Source organism: Egretta garzetta, unplaced genomic scaffold (genome assembly GCF_000687185.1).
Source record: "Egretta garzetta isolate BGI_Z169 unplaced genomic scaffold, ASM68718v1 scaffold343, whole genome shotgun sequence".
Lineage (NCBI taxonomy): Eukaryota > Metazoa > Chordata > Aves > Pelecaniformes > Ardeidae > Egretta > Egretta garzetta.
This window is the reverse complement of record NW_009259038.1, coordinates 477456-494806: the sequence shown is the minus strand read 5'-3', so window position 1 is coordinate 494806 and position 17351 is coordinate 477456. Positions and strand designations below refer to the sequence as shown.

The 17351-nt window shown below is 40.7% G+C and overlaps 1 protein-coding gene across 2 annotated transcripts in view; it reads right to left on the bottom strand.

Annotated features, from left to right (window-relative positions):
• Positions 1 to 17351, bottom strand: part of CLIP1 (CAP-Gly domain containing linker protein 1) — an 82147-nt gene that overhangs the window by 41316 nt on the left and 23480 nt on the right. For both annotated transcript variants that reach the window (XM_035890481.1, XM_035890482.1), the window contains exons 6-7: positions 4325 to 4449; positions 2990 to 3206 (exon numbers count right to left, since the gene is read on the bottom strand). In XM_035890481.1, the coding sequence (XP_035746374.1) occupies positions 2990 to 3206; positions 4325 to 4449 (342 nt within the window). The remainder of the gene's footprint in view (positions 1 to 2989; positions 3207 to 4324; positions 4450 to 17351) is intronic.

Here is a 17351-nt window from a genome sequence, read left to right as displayed (position 1 = left end):
CAGAAGGGCTGAAGTGAAAACAAAAGGCTGGCCTCAGTCAAAGGTGCGCTTAGTAGACTCACACAAAGGCTGATCATTATGTATCCAAGCATCTTTTGGCATTAAAAAAAAAAAAAAAAGGCAGCCTTTTAGCAAGTTGAAAACATCGTGCCTTTAGTTATCAAGTCATCATCTTGGGTCACCAGCAACAGTATAACATTTCCAAATGCTCTATCAAAAGCTTTTGGAACTCCAACTAGCATTTGGCACCTCTACTACAGCAATAAAGCATCCAGGATGAAAAGCAGTTACCTTGACCTAAAAAGCCAGCCTTACAGCTAAAACCTTGTGAAGAAGAACAATTGGTATCTGATTAAAACATATGTTTACATCACTTGGAATTAAATTACTTCTGGGGAAAAAAAAAATCTGAGAGATTAAACTTGAAGAGTATAGATAAAAACGAATCAATCTGGAGAACTATAGCTAAAATGAACCTTAGGGTTTTCCTTGACCTTGCATGATCTCTGCTCCACTGAATGGAACCAGTGTCAGTGAAAATTCAGCATGGCCCTGTCTTCTACTTCCTCAAGAGTTTTTGAGCTAGAAGGGAAAGTAAATAAACTGAAATTATGTAGTAAAAGTGAGCAGTAGTTGTGAAAACAGCAAAAACTGAACAAAAAAAAAATCCAATACAGGTTATAAAAACTGACTTTAAGCTTAACAGCTCAGAAATTTGCCTAAGTATTACATGAGAATGACATCTCAGTTAAAGCTGTATTTCGAACAAAACCCACTACACAAAGGCTTGCTCTTCTGTTACGTTAACCTTTGGCTCTAACAGCATTGCCCAAGAATAGGAGCATGTTTCTTCCATGATCCTTTCAGAGATCAAAACGTTGAAGGATAGTTGCCATATACAGCCTGGAATGCTGGCGTTGGACAATGTCCCCAGCAGACGTATTCTCCTGCCGTCACAAACACACATTTCCCCTTCTGCTACCATGATTGCTACACGATCACTCCAACTTGTCTGCTCACAGCCTTGAGTGATACGTCTACAGTCCACTGCAAATGCGGACTGAAAAGGTACGAAAGAGAATAAACCATCTTTCACTTCGATGCTTAGATTAGTTGTTTCAGATCCTCTAGGTTTCTAGAAGATACCTCATTCCAGAATGTTTTGCTTTTTAATAATTCTAGCTTTTCAAATCAAACTTGACTTAATTCCCAATTCCAAAAGAAATCCAAGAGTTCAGAGAAACATCAACTTCCTTCAGACTTGGAAATAAATAGAAATTGCATCAGACAGCCCTCTTAAATCATTAGGTCACCTACTTTGACAGTTGTTTTTCTTACACAGGAAGAAGAAAACAGCAACAGCCCTGAATAATTGAGAAGACTATGTAAGAGTCCCGCAATTTCCACTTAAGTTATAATTTCCTAGAAATTGAAGCACGAAAAGCCTACTGTGTCAAAACTCATTTCAGGAAATCTTGTTTCTTCAGCAGCTTAACTTTTAAAGGAAAAGTATCAGAATTATTTTGACAGTCCTTTTAACTTGGATGGTAACCAAACGTTCACGTTGCCTGAGAAAAAGGGTTGGAAGCAAGCTGCAATTTTAATTCCAGAAATAACGGATTACTAAAGCTTTGTATTTTATGGCCCAAAACATGCAAAAACGCTGGGGCACAACACAGAGGCAAAAGAAGCAAATATATTGTAGACATTTACAATGTGTAACTGCACTCTCTTGTTGCTTAGAGCGTCACAGCATATGGAATAACACGTAGCGGTCCATAATAATGCTTCACCGTCAGCTCATGAGGTCTGCCCTGAAGCCGAGGCAGCACGCACGTTACTCCGTGTCAGTGCACCGATTCCTAACTAGGGGGCTCTCTGCAGCCAGCAGTGCAACTTCCAGAATGGATTAAGTAATACAGTCCCACTGTTTGTGCCAAATAAAAACCCCTTACGCTTTTCGTGCTAGGGTATTAACCCTGTTGCCCTGACCGACTGTTGACCTCTGTTCGCCTGTAATCTGCCTCAGTTTTGAAGGACTACGTAAGTCACCACTCAGTTCTGCACCTGCTGGTCAGTAGGACAGTGTGCCAGCTAGCCAGTTCCCCATCAGGGGGAGTGATCTCTTCTTAATTAGATGTACTTATATGCTTTGGTTTTAAAAAAAGGAAAAATCTAGGGTGACTCTGGAAAAAGCACAATTATTTCTATGCTTTTAATTGCCTCAAAAGAGGGACTTTTTAAAATTCGGCTTTCCCAGAAGATTTCCGTTTTACTGCCGCGACCCAAGATTAGGACATTTACGTAAGAGAGCAACTTTAAAAGAATCCATAGTAAGTGTATTAGGTGGAATTAGTACTGTGTTAGAATTCACCTGAGCCACTGTGCTTTGCAACATTTAGCCTTTATGAATTCATAGGATTAAAACCAAGTCTAAAAGAAAAGAAAGAGGCTTCTTGTCAGCAAAGTCTTGACAATTGCTACTGCTGTGTTTCTCAGCTGCCACATCTCTTTAACAGTAAAAGAAAACCTTTGGCATTTTAGACAATTTTAAGCTTCCTCCTTAATATTGTTTTAAACTTGTTTGTTTGATCTATGGAAGCTTTAGTGCATACTGGATCCTCAAACATAAACCCCGTATGACAGAGGCAGCGCTAGGAAAATGAACAACTAAATGGAGATTCCAGCCAGAGAACATCGATACCTTTTCAGTTTGTTGGCATCACAAGCCCCTTTCTTACTGCAATAACTCAGTTAGCCTGAATTAACTGTGTAAGCTTAAATATTCAAATATTCAGCTACTCTTCAGGGCTAGCTAAGGTTTCCTTCCTTCATGCATGCTTTGAATGAAAAAGAGAGCACAATTAAACATATATTGTGCTCTCTCCAAGATCTGTTCTATTCTCAATTTATGCAAGTAGACCACAGGCAAGTGCCACGTGGATTCCTGCTTGGGAAGATAAAGCATGCAATAGAAAAAGAAGCTTACTAGTCCTGTACGGCTTGGCTTGCTGCTTACGGAAGATGCCACAGAACTGAGCGAGCTCAGGGAAGATGCACTCGGACTCCGTTTCAGGGCTGTGGGAGTCGCAACCACTTTTCGCACAGTTGTCTTTGCTTTTGCTGGTGTGGTCGACGGGAATCCAATCTTCGTAACTTTGTGGACTGGAGCAAACAAACCGTATTTTGGCTGACACTGAAAATACCTTTGAAAAAAGAAAAGCAGGCAGATGAGAGTACTAAATTAACTTCTGTCTTTTCAGGTACGTGGTCTGGCTTCACAAAGAATTCTAGATCAATAGTCTCAACGTATTAAAGGACAGGGCAGCAGCTGGTGACAATCTAATCTAGATTAGATCGCAATTTTTTTTTTTAACACTAGATTTGGAAAGGGGACTTTGAGAGACTGGAACAGCATGATTATATCAGACTTCAGAAATTCAACAGAGTAAACTCTTGAGCTAGAGCTCAGTTTCCTAAAAATTCTGTTCAGATCCAAAGTTTAACATGCACAGTTTTCCTCTTCAATAACTTCCTCTGAGCTGCCAATAACAAATGCGAGAGCAGAGTGTTAAAAACTAAAAAAAATAATAATCACATTTTAATTAAATCAAGTAGTTTTATATTTTATTACCTTCATATCTATACACACATGCATATTGGATTACACAGAACATATATCTTTGGTTATAGATAAACAAAAGCCATTTAAAATTTTAAGTTGTGAATACCTATGTTAAGGTGGCACAATCCTTGTAAAACCTCTTTTTAATGAGTTAAAGAACTGTTCCTTCTACCAAATGAGAAAGAAAGTTAAACTGTGATGTGAATTATTGCTTTCTAAGTGTAACTCATTGGAGGACGCAGCTATACTGTTCCCAATCTTTACAATGAGGCAACTGTTGGTATAGGAGCTTTCGGTTCCTGTGATGCAGGAAGATTTCCCTTACGCTCAGATACCCAGAGGTATTTTCTTAACTGAGCATTCATTCCAAGCTGAGAAACCAAGGAGACATTCAAAAAGCAGGAAATTGTGTTTTCCATTACCAGTCTATGAATAAAACTCACATGGGAGTAGGAGAGATCAACTAATCCATGAATGTGGGCTGATGCAGACTTTCAGAGATGTGTAGGCGTCATAAAATTCAAATCAGCGTCTAACTACCCACCAGCAGCAGCAGCAGACAGTCAGGTTTACAGCCTAACTACTTCCCTTGATATAAAGTTTCATGTAAGATATTAAAAAAAAAACAAAACAAAAAACCAGAACAGAATATACAGATGCAAAATCTTTACAGCAGCTGCTATCTGGTGATAGACTGACCTTGTTCCAGCAACGGCTCCATCATTCTTTCCCAGAGGTTCATCCAGTTCTACTCCACACCATTCTCCTTTAGCAAAATCGGTTTCTCCCAAGAAACGCACAACTCCAGCTTTTGTTCCACCAACCTGAAGCAACAGGACACACAACTGCATTTAATACATTTCCAAATTAAAATACCAAACAGAGCGTAAAAGTGACGTGACCAGTTCTTACTTCAAGCCACATAATCTTTTGCCAATGAGTTTGTTGTAATATGTTGAACAGATCTTCACAACCAAACTGTTTACAAGGGGAAAAAAAATCCCCAGCATTTAGTTCTGTCCAATTTGGTATTCAGGAAGTTTGTCACAACTGATGGCCACAATTCTATTAGGTGAGTTGGTACAGCTATGAGATTAAAAATGTGTTTAACAAGGCTCAGTGTAACTAGTGTCCTGAATGCACACAACCACAGAATCTCAGCATGGTAGGGGTTGGCAGGGACCTCAGGAGCTCACCCAGTGCCACCCCCCTGCCCAAGCAGGCTCACCCAGAGCAGGGGGCACAGGACAGCAGCCAGGCGGGGGTTGAAGATCTCCAGAGAAGGAGACTCCACAGCCCCGCTGGGCAGCCTGGGCCAGGGCTCTGGCAATGCGATAGATTTGTACTACGGTTTCTCACCAATTTCTATCAGCAAATAAGGGTTTCTAAGACCTGCTTATTTCTTATTCTAATTCTGTGAGGAAAAGTAAAAGAAATGAAACGAGAAGCCTTTCATATTTTCTCTAAGGAACAGTTCAGGTAAACTACATAGTGCAACCCTCTTGCATTTAAAAGAGCTGAAATAAAGCATAACGCCGCACACTTTGCAAAATTTGAGATGCAAACAGCTATCTGAATTCTCAGGAAGGGGAAAATAATTTTGTTTTCCTTTTCTTCACTTTTTTTAAAACAAAACCCAAGCCAAACACTCCTAAATGGAAGATGAAAAATCAGTTGTTTTCAAACTTAAAATATTAAAAAATCTTTACAGCCAATTACTTACAATGCCTGCAAGGCACGGTTTTTCATAGTGCCCAGAGGAGGGAAGAATTAAATTAAGTGAAGCGGCAAAAGGTGTTCAGCGTGACTGACGCTGCCGCGAAGGGCCACAAGCCAGAACTGCCGGATTCTTGCAGGGCAGAATGACAATATGCTGTGCCCTATTTGGGGGAAAATCTGTTCAGCCTGCACCTAGCATTATGGAAACAAGCACATGGTAATGAAAGACATTCAAGAGATTCACTGGACTCAACACAGACGTTTTCAGAGCCCTTGCTTTTTTTCACTTGTATTTTCCAGCACACATTATACAGTGAGGAATATTTCATTGCCTTAGCAGAGAGCTTGGCTGTAACCTGCTAACATAAAGACAGTAATTTTCCTTTTTATATACTAAGAAGTATACTAGGATTTCATATAATTTTTACATTAGACATTTTATTTCTTGGGGAGAACTTCTCCAGATAACTAGAGAACAAGCAGCTTCTTGTGCCATAAATTAAGGTGCATGATCACAGTACGCTAGATAATTCACATCAATACACTTGGGAGGTGTTCCCACAAGAGGTTAACCGTGAGGAACCTAGGAACGGAGGACATTACCTTGCAAGAAAGCACTAAGCGTCCCCAAAGTACTCAGCCACAGTAGATGCCACACACATTCGTGCTTTAGCTACTGGCTCATCAGCTTCCCAGAGCCCACAGCTCTGTTTGCAATTCGAGGCTTCAGCTGATGAGATTAAAAAAAAAAAAAAAAAATCCTAATCTACACTAACCTCAGAAAATCAGGGAAGAATAATTAACCCTTTTTGATGCTACTAAAATGAGAAAGCTGACAGAGACGCCTTTCGTCCATATTTAAGGTGGAAGTCCCCTTCTCCTCTCTCATTAGAGGCAGTCCTGAAACAACGTTTAACCTGCAGATCACCTTTATATCTTCCTGTAATTAGCACCACAGCGAATTATTCCTCTTCATGGAATAAAAATACACAAAGTTTACAGCTGTCATGACTCAGCCTAATATAGTAACTAGCAGAATGTTTCCTATTTGGTGTTCTTGGCAGAGAACAGACAAACTTCCCCTCACAAAAAACAAGCGTGAGCACTGTCTTAGAAAAAAAAAGAATCGTAAGCGGCCAAACCAGTCACATGGAATCCAGATCTCCGCTGCGGCACAGCGGTGGAGAGGGAACATTTAACATTGTTTGTTGAAGTATTTCCTGGGAAGAGCTATTCCTTAAGCGACCCGTTACTCACCTTCATACATAAGCTGCTTTTCTAGCAGGTTTTCATTAATGTAAGAACAAACATCAAAATAAAATTTAACTGAGCAGCGTGAGAGAAAAACATGCGCTGTCCGTACTAGGTCTTCCAAGCTGTCCTTCTCTTTATTCCTTTTCTAGCAAGTTTGGAAGGGTTTTGTTGGGGTTTTTTCTTCAACGATAAATTTAGAAGGCTTGTTCAGGTGAAAAGAGTGGTTAGTTATGTGAGTACTGTTTCCCTACTCAATTTTAAACTGATGTCTGCCTCAAAACCCAGAGTTAAATCAAAGGATGCTGTTAAAAAAAAGCAATTTAAGAAATTAGATGGGAAAGCTAGAACAGGAGCCTAGGTAAGGAGGGTACCTTCAAAGACAACAGGCAGGTTTGTGGTTGCACAGATTCCTCAGCTCCTTTTACAGAATTGTTTAGCCAGGCCAAGGAATTTTATTGCAGTTTTGTGGAGTGTGTGGGGGTGTTGGGTTTTGGTTGTTTTTTTTTTTTTTTTAAATAAACAATACAAGTCAACTACCAAAACACACACGCATGCACAAAAAACCCTTCCATAGAAGGTAAATAGGGCAGCAAGCTAAGAGCTATCTGAAGCACAGTATTGGAAAAGGATAACTGGATGCAAAGACTCCCAGAGACAGGGAAAAACTGTTGCAATCTGTTCCCTCTGACTCAAACTGTAAATCAACCTCTAGGTACGTAACACTAGCTCCAGGATAATACAGATTAAGCTTGGGTGCAGAGTATTCATTCCTCTTTGTTTCATACCTTGGCCCTGCTCACCCTCCACATTTAGGTAAAAAACCACAGGGCATTGCACCCAAATCGCAAACCGGGAGACTCAATCCAGTAGAAAAGCTTTGGCAATGACGAGCGCCCGTTGGACCTGCTACAGCAATCACGGTGGATGTGCATGGGACTGCAACCCAAGGCCCAGTGGGAGTGAGCAAATGGAGGAATTCATATCCCGGGAACATATGGGGATGCACAACATGAGATCCCCAGGAGAAGCGGCAATGTGACTAGTCTTGTAACCATGGTACCAGGGTTATTTTAAAACAAGATGCAAGGAAGAATGCCAAAGAATTTTTGGTTTTTTCCAAACCTAGTCAGGCTTCTTTGAATAACCGGCTACTACATTGCTGCTTCCCACAAATATTGAACGTGTATCCTTACCAACAGTAGGAACCAGAGTACGCTGTGGCAGGAAAGCGCTCGTAGCACCGATGAAGGTCTATAGATGCAGTTTTGCTCAGTTTCAAGCCTAAGTCTTCAGCTTTTAAAGGCAGGGCCAACATTGCTCTATAAAGCCTGAATCTATTGAAGACATTCGCAGACATCTGCCTCGATTAACACGTTTATCTCCAGCTGCACTGAAGTACTCTGCATCTGACAACACACCCACCTTGAAAGCAGTTAAGAAAATCAGCACTTCTGCCGGCGGTAGTACAATGAGTGGTGCTACTGTACACCACAGTATGGGAAAAGCTTTTCTATGCATTAAAGTTGCTGTACATACACAGACTCACACTTAGTGCTCCGAAGGGGAAAGAAGATTAAGACGTGATTACACTGAACTATATATCTATATACCTATAGGAAAGAAGAATTGTACTTACAGGATTATAGCATTTATTTAGATTTATTTATAGCATTTTAGCAGAATTACAGAAAAATTAGTAAGAATTTTCATTATAAGAATTATAGCAAAAAATGTAATTAGAAAGAAAAAACAAAGCCAAAATCCTAGCTGCATTTGCCAGTGGATCTACTTCCCAGTAACGCATGAAGGACTTTAAAAAAAAAAAAAAAAAAAAAGGCCCAGTTTCTAAACGAAACAAGAAAAAAAAGTTTATTGAAAAGTTTCTAAAAGTTATATGGAAAAATGGGGCATCACTACCATGAAGACAGTTTTCCATGACCTTCATTCATGCAAGGCAGGTCACTAAATAATAGATCAGAGAAAAGAACTGCCAGACCTTTTTTTAGTCAGTTATCACACTCAATATAGTCAAGCTGTAAAATATAAAGCAGTCACACGTCAGAGAATCTGGGTCAGGCTACGGGTCATTGTGGGGTGAGGAAATTTGCTTGGAATTCACTAGTGTTATGTCAAACACATGGGAAAAGCGACTGAATTCCATTTATCAAATTATAACTAAGCTAACATTAATTTGCTGTGATGTAAAGTGAAGCAGCAAAATGGGTTTGTAAACCTGAAGCAGTTGAAAGCTTCCTGGTGAAAGCACGTTGGGATGAGGATGTCGACCTTTGTGAGAACCTTTGTAGAGATGCATTTCCAAAGGTAAATAGGAAACAAATAAACCAGTGTAATCCAGGAAAAAAAAGAGATGGCCTAAAAAATGAGACTGCTATTTAAACAGTATTCACTGAGAAATGCAGATCTCTGAAAAAAGGACAGCCACTGCCTGAAACTTTGCCAGTGTAACAGGATCACTTAACTCAGACCAGCTGGGCAGAGTTAGAAGGTGAATGACAATTCAATCCTAGAATCACAGAATGATTTGGGTGGGAGGCGACCCCCAGAGGTCACCCAGCCCAACCCCCCTGCAGGAGCAGGGACACCTTGAACCACATCAGGTTGCTCACAGCCCCATCCAACCTGGCCTGGAATGTTCCCAGGGATGGGGCCTCCACCTCACAGCCCCGTCCAACCTGGCCTGGAATGTTCCCAGGGATGGGGCCTCCACCCCCTCTCGGGGCAACCCCTGCCAGGGTTTCACCACCCTCACTGGAAAGAATTTCTTTCTTAGATCCAGTCTAAACCCACCCTGGTTCAGTTTAAAGCCATCCCCCCTTGTCCTGTCCCAGCTGGCCCTACTAAAAAGCTTGTCCCCCCCTTTCCTCTGGGCCCCCTTGAAGCCCTGACCGGCCGCACTCAGCTCTGCCCGCAGCCTTCTCTTCTCCAGGCTGAACACCCCCAACTCTCCCAGCCTGGCCTCACAGCAGAGGGGCTCCAGCCCTCGGAGCATTTTAGTAGCCCTCCTCTGGCCCCGCTCCAACAGGTCCATGCCCTTCTTGTGCTGAGGGCTCCCGAGCTGGACGCAGGGCTCTAGCTGGACACAGTGCTCCATCTCCCCTTCTACACTTTCTTATGGTGACTCTTGGAAAAGCATCGCTTGGACATTTCTGCATTTGTCACACAGACCAGACATTTTCAGAACCATTCAAACCACAGCATCCATAATATGCAACACTTCAAAAAGCAAAAACCATCCAGACAAACAAAACACCGCCTTTGAAAAACCCGGGATCTACCGATCAGAATCTTCCTTCTCTTGTTTCTCAAAATTGAGAGGAGCCATTTCCACCTGGCAAAAGCAATCGTATTTAATTGATTTGTTCACTCATTCAAGGCCAGAGGGAACCATCAGATCATCTCCTCTGGCTCTCCTGAAACAGGTCTTTACATTTCACCCTGTTACCTCTGTAATTAACCCTGTAACTGTACTGAGCTAAGCTGTACGTGTTGATGTTTTTAGATCAGAGCTGATATCCACAGAAAACACGCTTCCGCTGACAGTCTATTTTCATAGTTAATCACTCCATTGTTCAAAACATATTTAAATTTGAAATGAAACTAATTTGACTGTGACTTCCAGCCACTGACTCTCATGACGCTTTTATTTGGAAGACGATAGAGCTCCTCAGCAACGGGCTTTCACCATGCAAGAACACACCCTTGAAGCAAGACACCTCAATTTTTCCCCTTTGTAAATTAGACAGATTGAGTTCTTCAGATCTTTTATTGCAAGATACCTTCTCTTGCTTGAGTCATTTTGCAGCTGTCTTCTGAATTCTCGGCAATGTTTCCACTAGGTTTTTCAAATAACTAAGGATATAACTGACCAAAAGCACAGTTAGCGCTGCTGAGAGCGCCATGTATTTTCTTTGGTCCTTCTGCCACATCAACCCACAAACACCTCTTCAGTTCCTTCAGCTCCTGGACCTTCTTCAGTCACTAGTCTCTCCAGCAGAAAGCTGCCCGTGGCTGTTACCCACCTTAGGCTCTCTTAGGCTGATGAACTCTACCATTGAATGCAAAACGCAACCAACAGCTTGGCGTGCTGGAGGTGAAATGACCGGTCCCCTCTGGACTGCTCCATGCATATTATTTACCCCTCTGACTGCCTGCAGATTTCATCAGGAATGATTTCCAATTACTTCCAGAGCGTGGATCAATGCACTGAATAAGACTAGCACTAGCCTGGCTCAAAGAATAGCCACACTAGTGACCATATCCAGTGGTGGTACCAAGCAAGCCCCTTTTTTTGGGGGGTGGGATGGGTGTTTGCCATCCATTGCCCAGTTCTTAAATATATCAATGAAGTCCAATGCTAATTTTGAAGTTAAGACTGTTAGACAGTATTCAAAATTAAAAAAAAAAAAAAAAGCTACCACACCACAGAGTTTTCTTCATTAAATCAGTTTCAAAGGAGAAAGTAAAATGTGTTTGACAAAACCCCTACCACTTTCTTTGTCAACATCTGGTTCCTCTGTCAGTTTTTGCCTGTCTTTTTTTTTTTTTTCTTGATATTAGACAGTCTAGCTTCAGATTATCCTGTTTCCTTTTAAAAATATCTGCATAACATCTGACACTTGACCAAGGCATGACCGGAAGAGTGTGAAAGTATCTGCTAAACTATAAACCAGCCTCTGAATTGAGATTTTTCAAACCAGCAATTCTGTGAATAGCAGGATTAATGATGTCCGTTTTCCTGTGGCATTGGATGTTACAGCCGAGTGACTTTGCTATCTGAAAATGCAAGAGTGACTACAGCTATTTCTATGGATGGGAACAGTGTTTAGGCAAGACCTTGATCACGTGGATTCTCTGATGTACAAAAATCTGTGAAGGCAAATGGCAGCTTTTCCCAAACTGGTGGTTAGATTCTCTACCTTCTATTGGGCTATCTTGTTCCATGAAACTTGTAAGAACTTATCTTTGAAACCTCTACGTTTCTACCCAATGCTGTTGCAGTTGACCAGCAAGTTCAAAAGCAAGGCCAAAGCGAGCAAAAGAGCTAATGTGCAATAAGACACTCGCGTGGACACGGTGATATCACACACCTCTTCACTTCCAGAAGAAAACAGTTTAATTATTAAAAACAAATCTGCTGTTGAGGTTCAATTCATCCAAGCAACCCATTCAGTCACAAAGCAATACAAAAACCTAACAGCAATTCCATACTACAAAAGCCACCTGCGAATTTGCCAGTACCAAAAAAAAAGCAAAGGCAAAGGCTAAAATAAGTAAATAAATAAATAGTTCTTTCGCCCATCCTGTGTTGAAACGAGCAAGGACAACGTGTTCCTGGATATCATTCCCCTTGGGAGGGCAGGGAGAGGGGAAGCAGGACAGGGAGGCCACACACACACAAAAATAAATAAATAAAAATAATAAAAAAACAGTCTTAAATGAGTCAACAATTAACGAAGCATGTGGAGAAGTCACCTATTGCTGCCATTATATCCCAGTAACTCACATGCAATTTTAAGTTAAGTAAGGAGTTGCCAAACCAAAATGACTCACGATTAGACACAACTCACACCTTGCTGCCACAAGATAAATTTAACGCCGTATTTATCGGTGAGCAGAGAGGTAACAGTATGGCCTGAAAAATGCTTAAATGCACCATTACCAGAAAGCTGCAGTTTGCACAGAGAAAATCACCAAGAATTATGGACAGAGCCTTCAGATACCCTCCATCCTTCAGCAATGTTCTCATACATGTATTTCACGCTATGGCAATCCCTTCACAAACTAATCTACACTATACTATATGGTATCCAATATACTACGTCTAAATATACATCCATGAATATAAGCATTACTGTCATCCTTGACTTAACATGACAAAGCCATCAAAACACCTTACAGTCAGCTCAGCTTAAGGATAAAGCAAAAGGACGACTGAGCAGTTAAGCACTGAGATACATTTGCAGTCACAACAAACCAGGCTCAGGACAGCCCCGGCAGAGCACACAACACTCGCGTGTTCTCAGCTTCCAAATTTTTCTTCCTTTTCTATCCTCATATGCATTGCAGCAAGGTGCTTTTACATTGCTTTAACTGTAACAATGCCAATGAATATTTGGTTTTCCAACAAATGCTTACTATTAGAGATTTTTAAATAGACTAAACTCAGAATGTTATAGAAACTAGAAAATGGAAAACTTAAAAAACATCCCATGGACAATGCAGGATTACTTCTCATGGGAGAAACTTCTCGTTACATGTCAAGCTTCTTTTCCCCTTTGTTGCTTTTAAGAGTCCTGGAATTTAATCAGTTGACAGACTTAGGTCATGTTTACTTGAAGATAGGTTACATGGGTGGGAACAAATCTGACAATAATCTCCTATCAGTCTCTGCCTATTACATCACTAAGGAACTTCCTAAGAAATAACAAAGCAAGAAATCATTTACAGCGAGCAGCGCAAAACAGACAAGAAGAAATTAGATATTACTCATGCATAGAGAATAACCTTCCAAAAAGACCACATCAGTATATGCCGGTAAATCTGGTTTGCAACCTTTTGTGAACATATGGACAGAGGCCCAAGTTACAGCTTTACAGCTCAGCTCCAGAAGCATCAGATTTGGCAGACCACGATGAAGCTGCAAGTGGTTAAATGAATGAAAGCACTTTAATCCCTTGAGAAGGCTAAGGCCCCTTAGGTTGATAAGATTTTTATTTATTTAATTATTTATTTTAAATACAGCATCTGCTCCCTCCAGGAAAAAGCCCAAGATGCTCTCAAAGCTGCTTCAACCTTTGGTAGGTGCACCAGTTGTCACACAAACCAGGTTTCCCCCTTTTATTTCTACAAGTTGGGTTTGTTGGGTTGGATAGTTCAGGGCATTTTGTTTGTTTGTTTGTTTGTTTTTTAAATCAACTTTGCATTGGACTCTTAAGAATCATAAGTGTCTGCTATACCAGGGCAAACAGGTTCTCTGGCTGCAACTCAAACAGGAAACAAACTGGCTTAGCCTGAATGCAATTAGTTTTCGGCTATTCTCCTCCCATCTGGTTTAGCACCTAGCGACAACACTTCCACTGGCACGAGAAGGGATCACTTCTTGCATAGGAAGTCTTATTCATATTAGGTTCAAAATGCTGAAGCTGTAGGCTAATTTTCAGCAGGCAAATCAACTACAGTTGTGTCAATGACTTTGCACTCTGTCATTAACCCAGTAAAGGGGGGACGGGTGCTAAGAAGGAAATGCAGATTTCCACATCAACACTTCCTACCTTACAGCAATCCCCAAACATGAGATCAGGCTGCCCGGAGTTAATGTTCTCTCTCTAACAACTAAATCACATCCAGATTCCAGAACATACTTCAGATGTTAAGAATGGAAATTATGGTTAGTACAGAGCTATTTGAATTACTCCTTGCATTAATAACTTTTTTCTTTGGTTTAGCTATATTTTTTTTTCCAGTAAGAGTTATACATCATTGCAACAAATGCAAAGCTGAATAATGAGGAGTTACATATCAGAAACCACAATTCTTTTTAAGATGTACTTTATCTCCCTGTATTTTCAACATTTCTTTATATTAATGTGAAGTATTTCCAAATACTTGTTAGTGAAAGGAAAATTACTGCTTGGCTTCAAGTCACCTCAGCAATTAAGTACATGCTTGCTGAATATGGCTCAGATATACCAGGATTTGAGGGAGACAGACTTCTTATCACAGATTTCCAAGACAGCAGAGGGCTTGCATACTGTTTTAACCTAATCGTCTCTGAGAAGGAGCAAACTACAGAAATCTAAAGGACCTCTCCCTTTGCACAGGAACATCCATTTTGGGGTATAATACTGCAGCTCATGTGTTCCCTTCACGTAGTCTGATTTGCTTTGGATTTGCTTTGACTCCTCCAGAACGTCAAGGAAGATAACTTCTAAGAAAACAAGACAATGTGAGTTTCTCCACGATTATTGTATTTCCCTTCCAGATATTGATGTCTACCATGAGCTATTCTTTTGATGTTTACATCTTGATTTAACAGCCTGGAACACATCATCTGCAAATTTGGGGGGCGGGGAAGGAAAAAGTCATAGTTGACTGTTGCAGCAAATCTACCACAAGTATTTCCTTCTGCAGGTATCCACAGGAACACAACTCAGCTGACATACCACATACCTTGAAGCACTGTCTGTCTGTTCTGATGTTAACGAAACTTGTTTTTTAATATACAAGGTCTTTTGGAAAAAGATGCTTTCTGCCCCCTGAAAAAGCAAGCCTGCTTGCTTTTGCATCTTTTCATCCCCACATCTATTGCATTGTGCAGCACAACCTGAGTTACTCTAAGCAAGCCTGCATTTGAGAATCCATAGGCCACCAGCTCACAACTCTACTTGGTTTTTGCAGTGGAATTTCTTTTCCCTGACAAGCATCTGAATGAGCGTCCTAAACACTTAGTTTGTACGTAACCACTATTCTTCCTAATGTTATCTGAATTAAGGAAAGATCCCGCAGGGCACCTGTCGTTGTATCCAAACAAATCAGGGATCCGTACATTGGAAGCTTCCTTTATTATTACATCTATATATTTTTTAAAGACATCAGTTCTCCCATAGAAGTTTGATGGGGCTCTACATACGGGACCATGTAGCATTAGGTAATTCTAACTGTAAGCGCACAAAAGACTGGTGAAACAACTAGAGGTCAAAGGAAGGAAAAAATAAGCTTAAGACATTTTTTCTATCCACACAAATCAATACAGACCATGCTTTAAACATCTCTTCAGATTTCTTTGCACACCCAGCCTTTAATCAAACTACCTCATCCCAACACCACTGACTATGAACACCTGATGCTGCAGTGTGCTGTGACAGAATGCAGAAGCAACTGTGAAGAGTTTACAGCTTCTTTTCATGTAGAGGAATACCATGAACATCTCAGTCGGAACTGAAAAACGTTCCAACAAAGCTTAGCTGTTGGGAAACGTCAGTTTGTCAGGTCTGACACGCTTTGAACCCAACATTGTAGGTTCAACAAACTTCTTGCAAATTTACATTTGTGTAATGCAGAAAAGAAGCCGAGGTGAGGTGCAAATTGGTAAATGCATTTCTCTGGCATTTAAATACTTGTCAGAATGGCCTCTTGTTTCCTGATAACCCACATCAGGCAGACAAAAAGCTGTAAGATTTTGCCTTTTTTTTTTTTTTTTTTTTTTTTTTTTTTTTAAGGTATCATCCAAAACCAGCCAGCTGCCAACAACAACCACCAAAACAAAACAAAAAAACTGAACAGATTAATTGAAGGTAACTCCTATTAAGTACATTTTAAAATCAGAGGAGAAAATTAAACAGATTTAAATACTCCAGTGTAACACTCCACACCCTAAGATCACACACAAAGATCAACAAAGTTGAGCCACATCTGAAGTCCATTCTAGAACATAATCTTAGCTGATGAACTGTGCCTTACCCGTCTATGAATTTGCCCTTAAGGACATACTTTTCCAGTCAAGTATTTTAATAAGGCTCCCAAACGAGCCTTTGTCTATCATGAATTCATTGTTCTGCTGAACTGCAATTCTACACTGCTGGAGGCTCACCGTTTTCAAGACATGATTCTCAGCAGTTGTTTTCCCCATATATCCATAATCATCACGGCATTACTATCACTAAGAACCTTCACAAAGTATTCAGTAGCAGTCACCCCAAACTGCAAGAACTGATGCATGTGGGCAGCACTGAGTCGCCAGAGTTCTGCAATGGTATATGGCCAGACTGGAGCATCTCTCAGGTCTACGATGCTACAACATCACTTAGAGGGGAAATTCTGTGCTGAGGTGGGACTTACAAATTCCATCAAGCCTCTCATCCTCTTGCATAACAAACTACTGAGAAGTTACTGCTGTCAGTGCAAATAAAAAACAAATTACACGGAGCAGTCCAGTTGCTTTTGTACCTTTGATGGAGATGGAATGGCTAAGCAAGCTACAGCAAGCGACAGGTCTTTCACAACAACCGGTGCTTGCTGTAGGCTCTGAGGACAGTTTTCAGCAATTACCCAGTAACAGCTCAATTCTACAGTGCATAGTGGTAGGCAGGAGTTCAGTGGCAGAGGAAAAAAAAAAAAAATATAAGCAGATGAATGGGTTTTCATCCAGGTTTACTATTATTTGCACTAACCTAGTGATCTAAGGTATTTACGTCTGAATTATTATTAGACATGACATCAGCAGAGTCTGGGATCTACTACAAAAAATTAGCATGGGACTCAAAATGGTTAAAAACCAACAGACAAGAATCCTGTCCATTTAACATTCACATTCCTGTGCGTACGCTGTCCTATACTGGCATATAAATTACAGATATGCATCACTGGCATGCTGTGCTAGGAATTGCCCCAAAACCTCAAACTACAATTTGATGATTCAACAGGAAGACTTAAGGCAAACAGATGAAGTAGGGAGGATGAAATACTAGGTTTAATCCGTTCTACTTAAGAAACAGAATTTGGGACCTTATTACTATCCAACTCTGGAACTTGGGATATGCCTCTTCTGTAATTTGCACTAATAAGGTACAGGAAACTTAGAGCGATGCCTTCATAGGCAGCAGAGAGTTTTCCCACCCAAAGGGGACATCCCAGAAGATCTCACAGAGATCCTTGAGAAAAAGGCAAGTAAGTGGTTAAAAAACCAACGCTGACTGGAAGACCACAGGGCTCTCGTCTCGGACAGAAATAGCTA